The sequence below is a fragment of the Podarcis pityusensis genome (genome assembly GCF_964106645.2).
Source record: "Podarcis pityusensis genome assembly, chromosome: 3".
NCBI classification, from domain to species: Eukaryota; Metazoa; Chordata; class Lepidosauria; order Squamata; family Lacertidae; genus Podarcis; species Podarcis pityusensis.
In genome coordinates, this window is record NC_138026.1 from 38174093 (window position 1) to 38192991 (window position 18899).

At 39.3% G+C, this 18899-nt stretch overlaps 1 protein-coding gene across 3 annotated transcripts in view; it reads left to right on the forward strand.

The window, feature by feature from the left end:
- CD109 (CD109 molecule) overlaps window positions 1-9969 on the forward strand; it is a 67678-nt gene extending 57709 nt beyond the window's left edge. For all 3 annotated transcript variants that reach the window (XM_080997960.1, XM_080997958.1, XM_080997959.1), the window contains exons 30-33: window positions 880-1022; window positions 4497-4653; window positions 5912-6014; window positions 6877-9969. In XM_080997960.1, coding sequence (XP_080854086.1) covers window positions 880-1022; window positions 4497-4653; window positions 5912-6014; window positions 6877-7049 — 576 coding nt within the window. In that variant the 3' untranslated portion in view covers window positions 7050-9969. The remainder of the gene's footprint in view (window positions 1-879; window positions 1023-4496; window positions 4654-5911; window positions 6015-6876) is intronic.
- Window positions 9970-18899: the final 8930 nt, after the last annotated feature.

Consider the following 18899-nt stretch of genomic DNA (forward strand, 5'->3'; position numbering starts at 1 on the left):
GACCTATGCTATATTATAAACTTATTATTTTAATGAATTTCTTCTGAGTTTCATTCCTGGGAAATCAGTTCCAACTTTTCTTTAATACAGTGGTGGAAAGCCAGCCTGTGGGCCTAATTAGGCCCAACAAACTCTCTAAATTTGGCATGTGAAGCCATTTTGGGCAAACCACACATACCTGTCAGTTACCGGAAGCTGTATGTCATGAGGTGTAGAGATTTGCTATCTATGATCTAAGTGTTATGATTAGTAATAAAGGATCTCTGATATGGCGTCAAGCACCACAGTTGTAAGATGGGAGATAAGCCTCTGCCTGCCCTAACTGTCACCCTTGCTCAATGTCTGGGTGAGCTGATAGGAAATTTAGTAACAAATTAAAATAAAGAGTCAAGAACCTATGTTTTTGCATGCAGAAGTGTTTTTCTGCAAAAGTATTCTGTCTAATTATTAAATAAAATGATATTTGCATCACTAGCATATTTCCAAGTACAGAAGTACCTTTTCTTTGTTAATCCACTTTCAATGGTTGAAACAGCAGCTTGCAATGCCTTCGGATTCAAACAAGTTACATCCCTATCTGTCCTTAATGGCAGCATAATATTAATGGCAGCATGCTCATGGGATTTCATAATTTGCTTTCATTAGCCTGGCAGTTTTGTTTCTCTTACGTTCTGGATTGACTCAAATTATTCTATGGTGAATGTTGATGCTGAAACTGTATTACAACTATAAAGTTTTCAGGATCTAGAATCTAGACTGCCCTATTCTTACCTCTCTTCAACAGCTCTTTCATAGTCCTGCAGTTTGACCTCAGATGTTTGCATTAGATCACTTATATACACACCAGTAATTTCACGTTTGATGTTTCCACTCTTGTAGCTCAATATTATGTACAACGTGAAAAATCCACATACCAGTAGGCGGCGGAGATCTGCACAAAGTCAGGAAGCCTTTGACTTGGATGTTGTCGTAAAGGATGACAAAAAAGATATAAATCACTTAACGCTGAACGTTTGCACCAGGTAAGTATATATGTGAAACTACCACTCCTCCCCTTTTATTTACAGAATTCTAATAATATTTGGGCAGGGCATATTTTTTTTTAAACACATACATTAATAGCTCAAGGGAGCAAAGATTGCATGTATATAAAGCAAAAATATCAGGAATAGCAGGTTTGAACAGATGATCATTTTAGCAGAACAGTTCTGAGTAAACATGCTTTGTATCAGGTCTCAAGTCTTCACAAAGCCAGTAAAATTTGTTTCCTTTTTTACATAGCAATTCATTAGTTTGCTTTCCTTCCATTGAGGTCTGTGCATTTAAACTAGCTGATTTTAAATGGTTGCTCACCCGTTTTGCTTTGGTTCCACAAGGGCATCCCCAGCAATCTTCATGGAGTCTCCCTACTTAGGTTGCTAGCCAGCATGCGAAGTCATTTTTCAGGATACTCCATTCCACCCTCCACTCCCCCACGTTTTCTGCTTTTCTTTTTCAACTGATCTTTAACATCCTGTGGTTACTGATCCTATTCAGATTTCATTGACCTCTTTGTGGTTTTATTCTTTGCCCCCCCCCCTTTAGTTTTTTTTTAATTAAAAAAAAACATATTTATTGTACTTATTTAAACCTTGGGGTTCCTCCTAGCATTCTGATGCATTCCTCTTGGACTTTATTTTTCTACAATAGTTCTGTAGAAAACAATTATACCTTGATGGCAATGACCAGAGCTCTCTTCCTATTTGCAGTTACAACACAGACATAATTACATCCAGTTCCAATTCAGTTATTTGTTTTCAATAGCAGCTACTTTGGCCTGGCGACTCATCCCACAGATGGTTTTGTTTCCTTTTAATCTCACGAGCCAGCCTCAGCCAGCAGTTGTACTGAATTTCTTTCAAAGCCATATCTGTATTTAATCATCCCTGCTGCCAGGCCTGAGAGCATTGCTTTGAAAAGTGAGTCTTCCTCTCTTGCAAATTGTCCCCATATAAAAAGAAATACAGTTTTATTAAATTACTTTTAACTACTGTCAGGCATTCAAAATACAGATTGGAGACACACTCTTTTTCCAAGAGAACAGTGGTGGTTTACTGTCTCTGCCAAGCAAAATCCTTCTGCCACCTATTTGAAGAACTCCCCTCATGAAAAGGTACTTAAGTGTTACCTCATATAAAATAAAAAGCATGTTTTCATAGCCTAGCTGAGAGTTGGCATTTTTATGTGACTTGCAGGCATCTACTATATTGTGTGATTATATGGATGAAGGTGCTTTCATGAGCACTTCTGGGAGGCAAAAAGAGAAAGGATGGTATTATCCCAGAGGCTCCATTACATAAATTAGTTATATAGGCTGCAATCCTATATCTACATACCTGGAAATAAGCTCCATTGAACTCAGTCAAATGACTTATGACATGTAGTGAATTGTGTTGTTATTTAAATTCCATACATTATTTTAGGTGCTACAGACCATCAACTAGTTAAACGTTCTGCAGATTTACCTATGCTTGAATAACAGGTTAATCAACTAGAAACTTAATACCACAAAATGTTGGAAAGCATCCAGACAATCAGCAAGCTCTTTATTTTCCCATCACATTTGTGGTGAATGAAGTGGAACTCAGGTGACAGAAGGGGTCCATCGGTCAGTAGATTCTGCAGCTACTGCTTGCTTAGACGAGCTAGATTAGTTTGGTTTTGCAACAGTCAGTTTTCCTATAACTTTAATCTGCTTGATTCTAACTGCCAAGTGGACACAATCCATCAAAAGGTTGTGACTAGGCCCATTGAATGCAAAGGAATGGGACTTACTAACTTTGCCATGTTTTATTTTAGTGGGAGTTTGTTGTATTTTGCTGCACTGCTGTCAGTTCTTGCTGGAAAAAACTGATTCCCTTCTTGTTCACTCCCAGGGTGTTCTTGTCTCCACATCATATCTTTTACTGGCCTATGTGCTTCTTAAAACCATCTTCTTGCCATTTCCACCTCTCCTCATTTACATCCCCGCTTCTTAGGGTGATTCCAAGGAGCAGCAGACAGCAAAGGAAATAGTTATTTCCAAGTTGTGGCTGGGGAGCTATCTGGATCGAATTAATTAACTGACGAATGCATGTCCTTAATAATATTTTCCAAATTGAGAAAGATGAATTTTACATACAAGTGCTTAGCAATTTTCTTTGTAAATTATTGCCATGCTGTGTTTCCTAATCGGCACCCCTGGATTTTAATTAAGGGTTAGGATAATTAGAACAACCAAAAGTGAAATGCATTTTTAAAACTTTCCAGTTAGATTACATTGGGGATTTAATGCCCAATTCTTGGTCATAATTTTGTTGGTTCACCTACCAGATAATTGGGGGCTAGTTCACACACTTGTATGAACTGAATTCCTCTATTTAGATGGTGGAGATGTGCAAATATTTGCTATACACTGTTGCTACATTTATTTTGTGAGTGTGTATTCATCCATTCATTCTATGTAATGGTCGCTATTCAAACACAAAATAATGTCCCAAAGCCACTTAGAGCATAAAAGAAATTTAAACCCCATATAAAATAACAATAAAACACAATACCTATACATATCCATCTAAGAACGTTTATAAAAGAACAAATCCTACCCACCTCCTTAAAAGAAGAAGGCAGGCTAAAAGTAGAACTCACTGCCCTCCCAATTAAGAGTCACAGGCATGGATAAACAGGAGTGTTTTAGCTTGGTGCCTAAAAGCCAACAATGATGGTACCAGGGAGACTTTCCTGGGGAAAGCATTCCATAAGTAGGGAGCCACCACTGAGAAGGCTCGTCGCCACCTTCTGCATCTTCCTTTGAGGAAGCACACAGAAGGGCCTCTTCTGACAAGCAGTGTCTGAGTAGGTTGGGGAGAGGTGGTGCTTGAGGTATTGGTGTCCTGAAGTCAAAACAAGCACTTTGACTCAAGCCTGAAAGCTAATTGATAGCTAATGCAATTGTGCCAGAATTGGTTTCAGAGGCTCAGATCAGCAATCTTGCTGCTGAATTTTGCATTAGCTGCAGTTTAAAGGCAGCCTCATATGTAACACATTGTAATAATTTGATCCAGAGCTTTGTCAACAGGGGTTAGGCTATCCTGGTGCCCCAAGGCCACTTGTGCCCCAAGCCACAGTAATGGTTCCAGAAATATCCCCACGTTGCTTCTTTAGAGAGAGTATAACCCCATTCAGAATAATGTGTGTGTACATGTCATCAACATAATCCTTCCCTTTAAAAGGGTGGAAAGACATTCAAATCACATGCAGGTTCTGTCTCATTGTAGATAGATTATACTTGTAGACATTGTTGGGGTGCATGAAAAGTCACATTCCTCCATGGGTTCATACACCATCCAGGCAAATGGAGCTGCCTATTCAGTTAAGTATATGAAGTGACCCATACTTTTACATGGAGTATTTACAATAGAATGTTTGAGTAAGTTTATTTCTATGTAAACTATTCTGTTCCCTTTTTTGTTTGTTAGGTATTTGGGTGTTGGCTCATCTTCAAGGAGTGGCATGGCCCTCATAGAGGTTGGATTACTGAGCGGCTTCTCTCTGTCACCCAGTTTCGTGTCATTAGATGATCCAGTTAAGAAAGTGGAGAAGACGGAAGGCAAAGTCCATTTATATTTGGACTCTGTAAGTCAAAATACTGGATGACTGTTTAATTAATTATTATTTTTTTTACTACCCCCGCCTTTTAAATTCAGATATCACATTTTTACGAAGTTTAAACAAAAAAATAAATTTAACTTTCTGGAACTGAAAAAACAGGGCAATATTCTCACAGGGCATGCACTGCTTTCTCCACAGTAGGGTTTTGGTTAAAGCTGTATACTTGGAATACTATTTTGTTTTAAATACATGTTTGTTGTATATGTCCTTTTAGTGTTCAGTGAAGCACCAGTATTAAGCACATGAAATATGGAATCATACGGTGTTCCTAGTGTGCACTCTTTGCACAAGGTGTGGAAGGAGCAGCAATTAATGGGGTTGTGTGTCTCTGCCCCCAAATATGGGACCTTTTTTCCTGGACTAGCACTAATGTTTGTATATGAGTTCATATATGAGTCTGCTCCAGCAGTCTAATCTGCCCACTCCTACTGGCGGTTGAAAGATCCACACTGCCAGGATGTGTTCAGCTATACGTGTTGGTTACTGCAAAGTGTTCTGTGTACAAAGAGGAACGCATTGCACATTGGGGCAAAAGAACGCCTAATTTCACATTTACGTTAATGTGGATTGATCTGGAGGTGACTGGTCAGGAAAGAGATCTAGGCGTCATGGTGGATAGTTTGATAAAAATGTTGACCTAGTGTGTGGCTGCTTTGAAAAAAAATGAATTTCATGTTAGACGGATCATTAGGAAAGGGGCTGGAAATAAAACTATATATTTTTACTCTTGGAATTCTGAGTTCAGTTCTGGTTGCTACATCTTAAAAAGAGTATTGTAGGGTTGCGGGGCGGGACGGGGGGGTCAGAAAAGTGTAACCAAAATTATAATGAAGCGGGAACAATTCTGCTATGAGGAAAGGCTTTTGAGTTCAGATATGTAAGATGGGACATGATAGTTGTATATACAATTATGTGTGTTTTGGATAAAGTGAATAGAGAGAAATGCCTCCCCCACTTCTCATAATACTAGAACCTGGGGTCTTCCAATGAAGCTGAATGGACAGGCAAGCAGGAAGTGCTTCTATGCAAACCACATCTGTAGCCACTGAGGGAACAGGATGCTGCACTAGAGGAGTCTTCATTCTGATCCAGCAGAAGCAGTTAATGTTGCTATATTTTAGTAACAAGAAGTTAGGACGTTAATTCATCTGGTCAGCTACATGCCTTTACCCTAGGAGTATAGAAAAAGTCTTTGAAAGTTTACTTTCTTTTTACTTTTTAGTTAAATGAAACACAGGTTTGTGTAGACATTCCAGCTGTGAGAGACTTCAAAGTGGCAAATACCCAGGATGCCTCTGTGACTGTGGTGGATTATTATGAACCCAGTAAGTGCCAATTGTTTTTGACATATCTCATATTCAGTGCTGAAATAAGCAGTTGTAGTTAGTTAAAGTGAAGAACTGATTCCTTTAAGCTAGGAAAGAACCATATTAAATGGAAAAGACCCTACTATCAAATACCGGGGGGGAGGGGGGAATGAACAAACAAATTCTTCCAGAATGTAGTTTGGTGAATTTCTTACAGGATAAACACTGTGAGGTGAGGTGGGCGGGAACAATTGCTCTTGGATCCTTAGTTAAATTATCTTTTAGGAATTTAAGGGAAGAAAGTTTCCTGTCCCCTCCTCCCCCAGCACCTGCTGAAAATCTTATTGGGAGGGCCCTCCAAAACAGTGGGGCATGGGTTGCTGCTGAGAAAAGGATGATAAACTTCATTTCCATGAACCTCCTTAAGTTAACTTACATTTAGATCAAGGCCAAATTTGGGCAATTCCCCCAGGACCACTGTTGTTCGGAAAGTCCTAACCCCACAGAGAAACACTTTGGACATTTAGAGGGACACACATGGTTGGGATGGGGTAGGAAACCTTCCTTCTGTGAACTTCTTTAAGTTAACTTACCTTAGGATGCACGCCAGTGTTTTGCTTCTGCTTAGTTCTGTAGCCTGAATTAATGCCATAGCAAAATATTTTGAACTTCATTGCAGAACACACATCCTTTGGGGCCCCTTGGCTTTCTCAAGACAAAGTCAAATGGATTCACTTCACATTGTGGATTTCAGTGTCTGATTTCTATGGAAGTTGTGTAGCTTTTCAGACATTCTCTTCAGCTTTATGCAAATATATCTCACCAAAATGTCTTAAGTATGATTTGTAGTGAATGGTACTCCTCCAATCTCGCACAACAGGGAGAAGAGCAGTGAGAAGCTACAACTCCGAAGTGATGCAGAGTTTGTCACCATGCACCTTCTGTGAAAAGGATGAATGTGATCTTTGTTCAGCGGGTGGCTCTTCATTAATTTACCTCTCTTGTGAACTGTTAATAGTACATGTAAGCCTGTTGTATAGTTGGCTGCTCTAATGTGGGCATCTTACCCATGTTGCACTTCTAAGAGTATTATTGATCTCGCCATCCTACACAAGGGAAATCAGGATGGGGAAGTTCCTCACTTCCACTCATTGGAGGCAGAGACCTGATAGGAAAAGGGGATGAGTTCTAATTTGGAGAACTGAGATTGGGCCCTGTGACAGCTATCAGTTTATTTTATTTTATTTTTAAAAACACACTGATAGGTCTAGAACTCTTGCAGGAACTTGCCATCTCCAAATGATTATCAGGAAGAGCCAGACTTCTCCCCAGAGTGTCTGAAATGATTATTCCAGGTCAGAGCCAAATGTTCTCCTGCACCCATTAAAGTTCAGGGATTAACTGCACATTCCTATCAATGTAAACTTAGAAATAATTCCCATTGAGTTCAATGGGGGTTACTTCTAGGTAAGTTTGTATAGTATTGCAGTCCAGACTTCTGTATCCAGAGACAGAAGGATCAAATATAAGTGCTAAATTTCTGGATGTGGTTCAGTAACATTAAGAACTTAAAACATGTAAACGTTAATGTTCATTTTCTAAATAAATATTTAAATGAGATCAGATTTATTTGGAGGAAAAAAATTAGGAGTATATAGTTCTTTATTTGTACATTAAAAATAAGATGTGTTTTTTTTTAAAAAAAGGTTTTAGAAAATATATAATTATCTAAAGCCTTACATTCCTTTTAGTTCAGCTTTTGCCAACCTGGTGCCCTCTAGATGTTGTGGATTACAATTCCCATCAGATCCAGAAGGCACAGGCATGCTGGCTAGGACTAGTAGGAGTTGTGGTCCAAAACATTTGGAAAGCACTGGATTGACAAAAACCAGTTTAGATTATGACACATTTTATTCTAACATTTAATTTGCAAGTATTGCTGACTTTAATGGCACAGGATCAAGTCCTAGCTACAGATGCAAGAGCCCTATTCTCTTTAGCACCTTTTAAAGAGTTGTGTAGAAGGGAGAATTTCCAGCAGATATGGGGCACAACAAGCTAGGCTTGCCGAAATCCCCTCTTCTACATAATACTGAATAATGGCACAAACAAAGCAAACTGAGGTGGTTTCCAAACAGCTGGCCGTTGCGTACACTCACGCAGTCACAAAATGAAAAATGCTAAATTTTATTCAAGACAACTTGTACCAGAAAAAAAGTATCTGGTTATTGCTATTATTATTATTATTATTAAATGCAAGTGTGTTAAAAGCAGGCATCTTAAAGTTGAAGGCATCTGTTTTTCTCAGGCACCTCTGTCTGAAATGTGATGTTGAGTTTACAGTAGAAAATAAATTACTTGCTCTATTTCTTGCTGGGCAATAAAACAGGAGCTGAATTGGCTGCCTCCCAACTTAAGACAGCATGAAGCATCAGCTTACCCACACAGTGCCATGGGGAAGAGGCATTAGGAACTGTTGAATTGCATGGCGGGCTCTTCTGGTCCATAGGAATTTGAATACCTCAGTGGTAGTAATACTACCATAGTTTTTAAAGCAACAGTAACAGAACCCCCTGCTGTGGCTGGTCAGAGAAAAACGCCTTGCAAAGCAAGAGAAGATCCTCAGAAAGGAAGGAAACATGGTATAGGCTAAGATGGAGCCTAGAGTAGGCCTTTTTTCACTCAAGGTCAGGGTGGACAAGAAAAGCCAGATGAGAGGTTAAAAGTAGCAGTATTCTTCATAATCTGGCTCTTATCTAAATTGCAATCATTGCAATTTGCAAAAAGGTATAGGACAAACTACAACTAGTACATAGTCCTAGATGAATATCACCAATATTCACAATTTTGCAAAAATTCAAATTTTTGCCCAGTTTCCATAGTGAAATTAAGTTTGAAATTTGAATTTACATTTTGAATGTTAAATCTTACCTCAACACTTAAGTGCTCTAGTCTTGTTGGCATATACTAGTTGTTTTGACTTTGGCAGCCATCAACTATGAAATCTGATAAGTTGTAAACTATATAATACTCAATACCATTGCATGTCGTTTATAAAATGTCAAATATATTGTACACCAACTATCAAAAATTGTTAGATAGCATTTGCCAACAAAATAACTAGCATTCAAATTATATTTTGTGACAAATAATCCTGTGCATATTTACATGGAAGCAAGTGTCATTGAGTTCATGGGGGCATGTTTCCAGGTAAATGCATAGGGCTGCAGCCTTAAAAACCTTTTTATTTGAGCGAGACAGGTAAGCGCATGTTTTATGAAGTGTTTAAGTCTTTGCTCATTTGAAAGGGAGAGCTTTAAACAGATGCTTAACTTTGGCTGATTGCTAACTGTTAATGCTGCCGTTTCTCCTTCATTTAGATAACTAATTCTTATTCCCTACGCATGTATCTTTTGTCCAAACTTTGCAATGTCTTGATTATATATTTTTCTACTATGCAATGATGTATACATTTTAAGATTCTTAGTTTGCAGTATCGCTGCAGTTTTCTTTACTGGGATTTCTAAAATATTTTACTGACTTTTCAAGTGAAAATGCAAAACAACCATATGGTGTTAAATTTCTGGCTGGGCCATCTTATATAGCCTACCTGTCCTTTCCACTGAATCTAGAAGTCATTGCAATTACTTCATTAAATGGCAACATTTTTCTGTTTTGGATTAGATGGTTCTCAATTTACTAATGGACAGTAGTGGGTGAGGTTTCAATAATCCAGCAAAAGCAATGTTTGTATTGAAGCAAGGTCACAGATTTGGGGACAGTTTGTCAATCTGGCAAAGGCAATGTATGCATGGGAACAAGCTTCTGTGTTTCATCTTTTGCTACTGTGAGCCCAGCATTCAGAACTGTGTGTGCGGATTTTGGATTCAGAATTTGGTTCTGCCAAATAGCCAGGCAGTACTATCACTGTGTTGAAAAGAAAAATTATATAAAGTTTTCAAATACAAGGCTACTATATTTGTTGATCACGGGAAAATCTTTGTAGTAAAAATCACGGAATAGCACACTGTACACGGAAGCTAGATTTTAAATAACTGAAGAACTGAGAATCACTCTCCTTGGTTGCAGAAGCTTTAGCAAACTGCCCATAGCTTTAGGTCACTCTTAAAGTTATAAACCCACTTTGTCATAAAAGCCTGATGCAAACATTCATGGAAAACCAACTATTGTTTCAAGCAAACCACTTAAGAAAAAAGTTATGCTCTTGAGGAACAGTCCAGCATCACCTTTCCAATGCAATTTTCAAGACAGTTTATAACACAGATTAAAATAAGAAATACTCAGAATAAAATTGCAAGATAAAATACTGGCAAGAGATCAGAAGACAGTAGATGGAAATCAAGAAGTTTAAAATGACAACAGTTTGGCAGACCAGTTCTTGCAAAATGGCAAACATTTTTGGTGGCGCAAGGCCATTGTGCAGGTCTCCTTCAGAACCAAGTTCCACAGCCCTCAGTGTGGCTACAGGACAACTCACTTCTGCATCCCAGCTAAGCACTCTTCATATGGAAAGAAAGTAGAGTCTCTCCAGGTTCACATGGGAGGAGACAATCCTTTAGATATCCCGATCCTAGGTGGATTAGGGTCTTAAATCCTATCTGCTGCTTCACCTGCTACTCATATTAGTTGCTCAAAACAGAGTAAGTAACATGAGATATATGCAAGTGAATTCTTTGAACTGAACAAGAGACTACAGGCCCAATTTGCATCTAAGCACAGAATATAATGAGCATCCGTCTGGACTATTGCAGAAAAGCTGTATCGTGTGGATGTATAAAATACGTTTAAAATAATATGGATGCATATTATTGATGGGGGGAATGCACACCATTGCTGTAAACACAAAATATTTTGGTTATCACTGATTTCTTTCAAGTGAAAATTGTGGACAGTTTACATCAAATTAAAACATTAATTTTTTGCTAAGTTGTATGCTCAGGTTTTTTTAAATAAAAAAAAAACCTGTGCGTGTACAAACACACACTCACACTCTCACACACACACTCTATACTGAAGAAGAGTGAGTATTTCTATTGAGAGCAATGGCTACACTGCACTATAGCAGTAGGACTCAGCTTTTTTGGAATATTAGCCAAAGTTGAATGGATGCACTTCTATAAGAGGAAGTGCTTCTCTGAAACGAGCACTACCCACTGTTTTCATGGAATACACATTCAGAAAGCTTCTGCATGGGCAAAATTCTGCATCCACATGAGATCTGCTCAATTTTGGCCTCTGTGTTTTATTTATTCTTTTTCATGTCCTGAGTAGGCTATGCTATCTTCCAAGTCACTTCTAAATGGTCACATCTACAAACTTGGAAGCATTAACTGCCATGGTTTTCACCAAGGGATTTGGAGAACTAGCTTGGTGAGATGCTATGTTTTCTGTTAGACACCCTTCTCTAAAGAACTACTCACCCCAGGGTCTCCCAAGAATAGGTTATGACTGTTTATGTAGGTAGGTTTAGTGTGCCCTCAACTAAACCTCTGGCCTTGCAGACACCATGATTGCTGGATTTTATATCTGCTGACAGAATTCAGATTTAAGAATAAAACACCAGAACATTGTTTCATGTCAGCTATTGTGCTCACTGAACATTTTGAAAATGCAAACAAGTCTTTTATGGGCAAATGTGTGCGTAGGCTGGGGTTTACTCACAACAGCTCCACTCTGCTAAAAGCAAAATGCAATGCGATAATGGTGTTGGAGGCAGGCATTTTGGACTGCCAATTATTTTATTTATTCTCTTTTTGGAAACTCTGGATTTGACAGATGCACATCTAAGATGTGTGCTTTAAGAGGCAGTTAGAAATGCCATGTACGACTGGTTGGGTGTGAGTTTAGTTCATTGCCAAGACACGTGTGCTCCTGTGATTTATTTATTTTTAACTCATGTTTCAGTCAGCAGTAAAGTAAATAATGGGGCTGATGGAATAATGGGCTGGATGACATTTAGCAAGGGATCCCGAATGAAGTCTGTTGAGTATATTTCAAAGAAATTATAGCCAATGACTTATGCAAAAGTGGTGTGCTTCAAAGAAGGCCAGTTATGAGCTAATACCTTTATTGATTTATAAAAAAAGAGGAGTCCTGATTTACGAATCAGTTTAACTCCTCTATCAAAGAACTAATTAAACCAAGTCATGAACCATTTTATTTTGTACACGTTGCCTAACTCAAATGTTTCAGTGTGAGTACAAGGAACAAATCACACTAACCCAGTCTCCTCATTTGATTAAATGAGTGTTTGGGAACAGTACCCTGGAAAGTTTAATGAAATCCCCACTGAAATTAATTGGAACAGTAGAAGAATATCATTCACCAGAACGCAAACCAGGCTGTCTTCAAGAAACACTGCCAAGGCCCTTTCAGGTTCTCTTTATCTTAGCTAGGTTACTCAATAATAAAAGAAAAGTGGCAGTGTGGGTTTTGGAATGCCCTCTCTAAAGACGTGGGTGGGTTAAACCACAGAGCCTAGGACTTGCCGATCAGAAGGTCGGCGGTTCGAATCCCTGCGACGGGGTGAGTTCCCATTGCTTGGTCCCTGCTCCTGCCAACCTAGCAGTTGGAAAGCACGTCAAAGTGCAAGTAGATAAATAGGTACTGCTCCGGCAGGAAGGTAAACGGCGTTTCCATGCGCTGCTCTGGTTCGCCAGAAGCGGCTTAGTCATGCTGGCCACATGACCCAGAAGCTGTACGCCGGCTCCCTCAGCCAATAAAGCAAGATGAGCGCCGCAACCCCAGAGTCGGCCACGACTGGACCTAATGGTCAGGGGTCCCTTTACCTTTATCTCTAAAGACACTTGCCTGGCACTTACTCTTCTTTACTCAGAAATCTCAACTTGAGATTCTAAGTTGTTTTAAGGGTTGTATCTATTTTTTATTATTGTATTTGTACTGTGATGAAAAGGTCACACCATCCTGAAATCCTACTGTCACTATTAATAATATAGTAATATATTATCTTTCCTTCTGCAGTAGCCCAGGGCACTGCACAACTTAATGAAAATGTGACGTTTTCCACAAATGGGAATTCACAGCACTGTATCAACAGATGTTTTTTGGGGTGGTAGATCTTAGAAGTTCCCAACAGTCACTCTTGGGAAAGTCATAGAGAAGGAGAAACCTGTACAATGCTATCTTTGGACTGGCAGTCGCAGAACCTTGGTTAAAGTCACAAACTAGTGCAAGATGTCTCTTAAAAATAAAAATAAAAACACCTTTGTTTGCTAGCTGCAATGGTATTGCTGAAACCCCCTCAAGATTAGTATGGAAAAGCTTTTCCCAACCTGAGGTTCTCCAGCACATGCCAGCTGGGGCTGATGGGAGTTCTGGTCCAACACAGCTGGAGGGCACCTCGTCCCCTTCATCCTGCTTGCACAGACATAGCTTGGCAAAGTTCTCTTCTATCGCCTCTATTGCAACTCCCTCGGGAGATTCTGTGATCCTGTATTAACATCAAATAATGTGGAGACCTAGCTTACAAGCAAGCTGGTCACCAGCCCCAGCCCAGCCAGATGTGGCATATATTGGTTAAGGGCTCGGCACGTGCGGATTTCAAGAAGGGTAATCTTCTATCTGTGTGGGCTGCAGAAGTATTGACCACAAATATTTTTCCTAGTACCAGATATGTTTTTCCTGGCACCAAATGTGTAATAGAGTGTGACAGAACATACAACAGAATTCATGGAGGTAAATGGTTATATAGCATGAAATTAGCTCTTCCTGTGATTGTCTCTCCACGAGCAAATAAATGCTATATCAGTATTACATTGTGTAAATATTATATGGAAGCCAAGAGTTGAAAGGGGTCAGAAGGTAGGGGAAGATCAGCTGGGGAAGAGGGTTAGTGTTAGGGGGAAAGCAGCAGACAGAGAAAGGTTAATCATCCCCTTGACCCCATCACTTCCCCCCACTTCACATTGCCTTCTGCTTATAATGCTTTGCAGAGAATGAGCAAGCCGCTAAGGCTTTCTTCCATACACTTGCACGTTGGTCCTAAGTATACCAGATGATACCAGAAAGAGACGATTCAAGTGGTCGGCTGCTTGAGCCCAGCACATACTTTTAGTAGTAGAATAAGCTATGCATAAATGCTTAAGTAAATAATCCCCAAATTTTCAATTAAGTGCAGGTGTGAAGTTTGTTCCTTCCTTGGACCTAAGAAGTGTTATGCAGCTGTACAAGGAGTAAATATTCTGCAGTTGCAGAAATCCAGAATCTAATAGTTTTAAGATTGTTTCTCATTTCCTCTTAAGTTCACGCAACATAGTGGGATAAGCCCTGTCAAACTGAGTTACTAAAGCTTGTGTAAGATGATCCAGAAGTTAGAAATAATTCTAATTAAATGCACTAAATAAATTTATCCCAGATGTTTCTAAGACAGCCATTGTAGAGATGCTACATAACTTCATGGCAGGAGAAAGTGCATATAAAGTTTCAGACCTCCTTTATTCCAAAGTTCAAGACGTGTATCTGGGCAGTTATTTATTTCGTTTACCAACAAGTATAAATAATAAAGTAAACAAATAGCCTAGATACGCTTCTGTCACCAATGGTATGGTGTGATTTACAGCTGATTAGAAGTACAATCAACTGTTCCATGAGGATGAAACTTAAAATGATATAGATCTTTAGGAAGTAAAAAATATTCTCCCTTTGTATATCACTTCAAAGTAGGTATCTAAGCAGTTTATGGAAAACAATAACATATAGCAATTCAATTACAAAGTAAGAGCACAAATACATAACTGAGTAAACACTGTGTGTGAACAAAATACAGCCAAATCTTTGTCAAGGAAGACCTGGGCAAAAAGGAAAGCTTCCAGTAAACACTGTAAGCTGTACAAATGATGCACAAAGTTCCTAATTGTGGGGAAACTAAAGACATCACTGGTGAGTAAAATATGTACTTATAAAATAAAAACATTGCAATAAATAAGGAGTCACGTGTTTAAGTGGCACTACACTGATTGAAGGAGCAATTCATGCAATTCAGGACACACAGAGCAAAATATAAACAGGGTGCTAACTCTGCATTTGTCCTTCCAACTACCTCAAGTTGAGGGACAGGTCCCCATCCATTTGGTATCTTCACAGAGCACCTTCCTTTGTTCCCTTAATGACCCATTATCTCAACAAGAAGCTAGCCGGGCTATTCCAAGAATTAGAAGGGCCACTAGGCTTTCAGCTTAACCTCCACAACTCATAATCCTATTTTAGTCTGTTATGATAGGTCTGGGTTGCGTATCACTTTAAACCATAGTTAAAATAAATCATGGTTAAATGTGAATGAGCATCTTGGTGATACAAGGAGCTGAAATCACAGGTGCTGTGTTCCTACCTTACTCCTGCCACAGAGGCAGGGTGCAAATAATCAAATTAGTAGGAGGCGTATGGTATGGTTTAGTGTTATGACAGATGTCAGCTCATGGTTTGTCTTCTTCAAATACACCATTGCAGGACATTTGTGAAGATAATATGCACATAGAAACTGATACAATGACAGTCATATTGGCACATGGGAGCGATATCCAAGACAGGCCATTAAGTGGTGTGGAGGAGTGTAGAGCAGGTAGCTTAGAAATAAGATGTAAGGGGAACAACCCCCAAAATCTGGCTCATACACAGCTGGTTTCATACTTTAGTGTTCAAAGGAGGCCCTTGTGACTTGCCAGATATGAGAGGGACCATCAGTCACCATGCAAGAAAATAGGCATTTATCTCTTAGAAGAATGCTTTTAAAAATTCTGATCCAAGTGGGAAGGAAATAGTATTATGTACACATGTGGAATTAATGTTCTGCAGTTTTCACATACAGCAAAAGTGGCCAGCTTTGTAGGATGTCAGTTAAATTCATAGGTTTGATTGTACAATGTGTTCTTAGCTACAGTATCGGAATGTGCATTAAAAAAAAAGAAATACCACATTACTTTCATTTATAATGGAGTTCTTCAACACAGGTATGTGTCCGACATCATTAAAACATCTTGTTGCTTGACCAAGTCACCAGTGCATCAGTGATGCCAGTTTTTGGCTACGCTATTTCAGGTTGTGATTATACAAGGGGTTTTCAGTTGTGTGTGAAAACAAACAGTGGATGCAGACATGCCTCAACGTCTCACTCTGTCTCAAACATGGTTCTGAGCTTTGCCCTTGTTGGATTTTTCAACCAAGAAGATTCAGCTAAATCTATTTTTTAAAACATGTTGAGTTCAATGGGATAGGTAAGCATATGCCCAGCTTTCACCTTTTGAAATGAATGGGGCTTAAACGTGTTTAAATTGGCTGCCCTAAAGCAGTGATAGTCTTCTGTATGAGGGATGGGGAATGCATGACCTCCACCCAAAATGTACTCAAACATCACCTCCCATCATCTCTGATCATTGGCTGTGCTGACTGGAGCTGATAGGAACTGGACTCCCAACAACATCTAGAGAGCCACAGGTTCCCAGTCTGTGCCCTAAGCAGTTCCTACAGAGAAGAGGCATTTGGGGGGCCTTTCTTGCAAGTGAAAAGTTGCAAATTCTTCAAACAAAGCCAATTGCCTTAATTCCCTCTTAGCTTTCCAGCGGCATCTCTCCTGCCCCGTCCAGAGCAAACTTCCAGGTACTTGGAGCATTATTATAGAAAACTCATGTCCTTGCAAAACAACATTGTTGTCACTCTTGGGTCAATTTATACTCATTCAACAGAAAATAAATGTCTGTTTCTTGTTGAAGTATGGGAGCATTGCTCTAGTTTACTTGTATCGGTTTGAATCATATTATTCCCCAATGCGAAATGGGTGTTTTGACATGTGTGCAACCAAACAGGAAGGACATGGAAACAGCTGTGAGGACAGGCTTGGAAGGCAGAATGTTTTTACTGAGTTATGAGGACTGTGTCTAAGCACCATGAATAAAACCCAGCAGTCACAAATGTGATGCATTAAAAAGAGGATAGGGTAGGGGGAAGCTTTACTGACTCATGATCAGTCTGTGATTCACTAGACTCCACATATTTATGCTGCTAGACAGTTCAGTTCTGTGCACCTTCTTGTTAGGTTAGGCTAGACTAATGCTTCCTCTGCTGCTGCTCAAACCCTTTCCTCTGCCTGAGATTTATATATGACATCTTAGTAACGTGGAACATAGGGTTAGGAAATATTTGAGAAATTCCAGAAGGACGTCAACAACTACCACTTCACCACCAACTTCAGCCTGGACCAGTCCATGCAACAATTCACTTTTTGGACATCAATGTGCATCTGCACATTGGACTGATAAGCAGCACCTTATGCACAATGAATATAGAATCAGCACCATATACGCACTGAGATGCCTCTAGCATTCTAGAAAGTATAACAAGAGCCGTTGCCTATGGCCAAACCCTAAGATACAACTGTTTATTCTAGTTTCTTGGACAGGGCCTCACATGCAAGGCATTCCTTAAATGTCAATGCCACTCCACGAAGTAAAAAGGCAACAATCAACAAGGTCTGACTGGTATGTAGGAATAATCTCCTATGGATGTGACAGAATATACCCCTTGTGTCACCTATAACTTTCAGTGAATACAATTCCAATGTATTATCAACGATCCATAGCTGATCCTGAACCATTATATTTCCTTTCTGGTCTTGAGTGGTAGTTCTGTCCCTGCTTACAAACCGCCCCTAATGTAAAACAGCAGTGCACTAGCAGCAACAAGTGGCCATACAACAGAGACATAACACAACACAACACAGGGACCAGGCTCCGCAACAAATCCAGATGTCTGTAGCTACATCTACCCAGGCAAAGCTGTTGCAGGATTTGTTTACTCATATTTAACAAAATCTATTTATCTCTTGATCGTAAGAAAACTTCCCAAGTGGTTTGCAAAAACATACAACAAAACATTAAAATTCTCCATTAAAAACACACATAAAAGTAGGTATTTAAAAACATTCCAAAGCTCATCAAAATCAACAGCAGCTAAAAAGAAATAAAACACATGAAACTTCCAGATGTTTGGATAGGCCCTCCTATTTTTAAAAAGCTGGTCCTGAAAAGAATAACACCACCTTTAACTTCAGAGACTCATTCACCTGCTCACCTACAAATGGGAACTATACCACCTGCAAGTGATTCCCTTCTGCTTCCTTCATAGGACAAGCAGGTGAATTCTATGGAAAATAATGAATGGATACAAAGCTGACCACAGAAATGGCAATGCTGAGAAACCAGGAGGGAGAACATTGCAGTATCCCAGGACATTCCACTGCTGAGCTACTGTTCTAAAGGTACCGATGCTAAAATTATACTATGAGCCATTATAATTTTTCAAGTTTGTTGCTAGGCTAAAGCTGACGATATTTAGGAAAGGGAAAACAACAACAATAGCATAGGACAGTTGCAAGTGACAGATAAAAAAAAAATCCTGCTTGTGAATGCCTATATTTTGATGTGCATACCATTCCATAAAGTATGTGTACAATTAACAGTGCAAAGTAGACTCCTGCATGCAGAAGAGATTAGTCTTCCTTATACATAAACTGTTTGTAGAAGAGAGGCTGTTGCACCAGCTATCTGGGAGAACTAGTCCTAAGAGATGGAGGAAATCATAAAAACACATCGATGTGGAGTGCATCACCTCTGGGATTTTACAGAATAGGTTGGAAAAACATCTGCCACTTAGCAGTTATTTAATCTTGAGCTTTACTACATCTTTCCTGACTCAGGGGGTTGTGATGACCCTTGAAAGCCTATCACAATTTTAGTATCCTGTGACATAACCTAAATTGTCTAATGTTAGTTGACCTTAAGAACCTGGCATTCTTCTGAGTTCCAGAGTCTTTATCAACACTCCCTCGAGCCCAGTCCAGCAGATGAAGCAGCTCTAGCTTTGAGCTGTAAA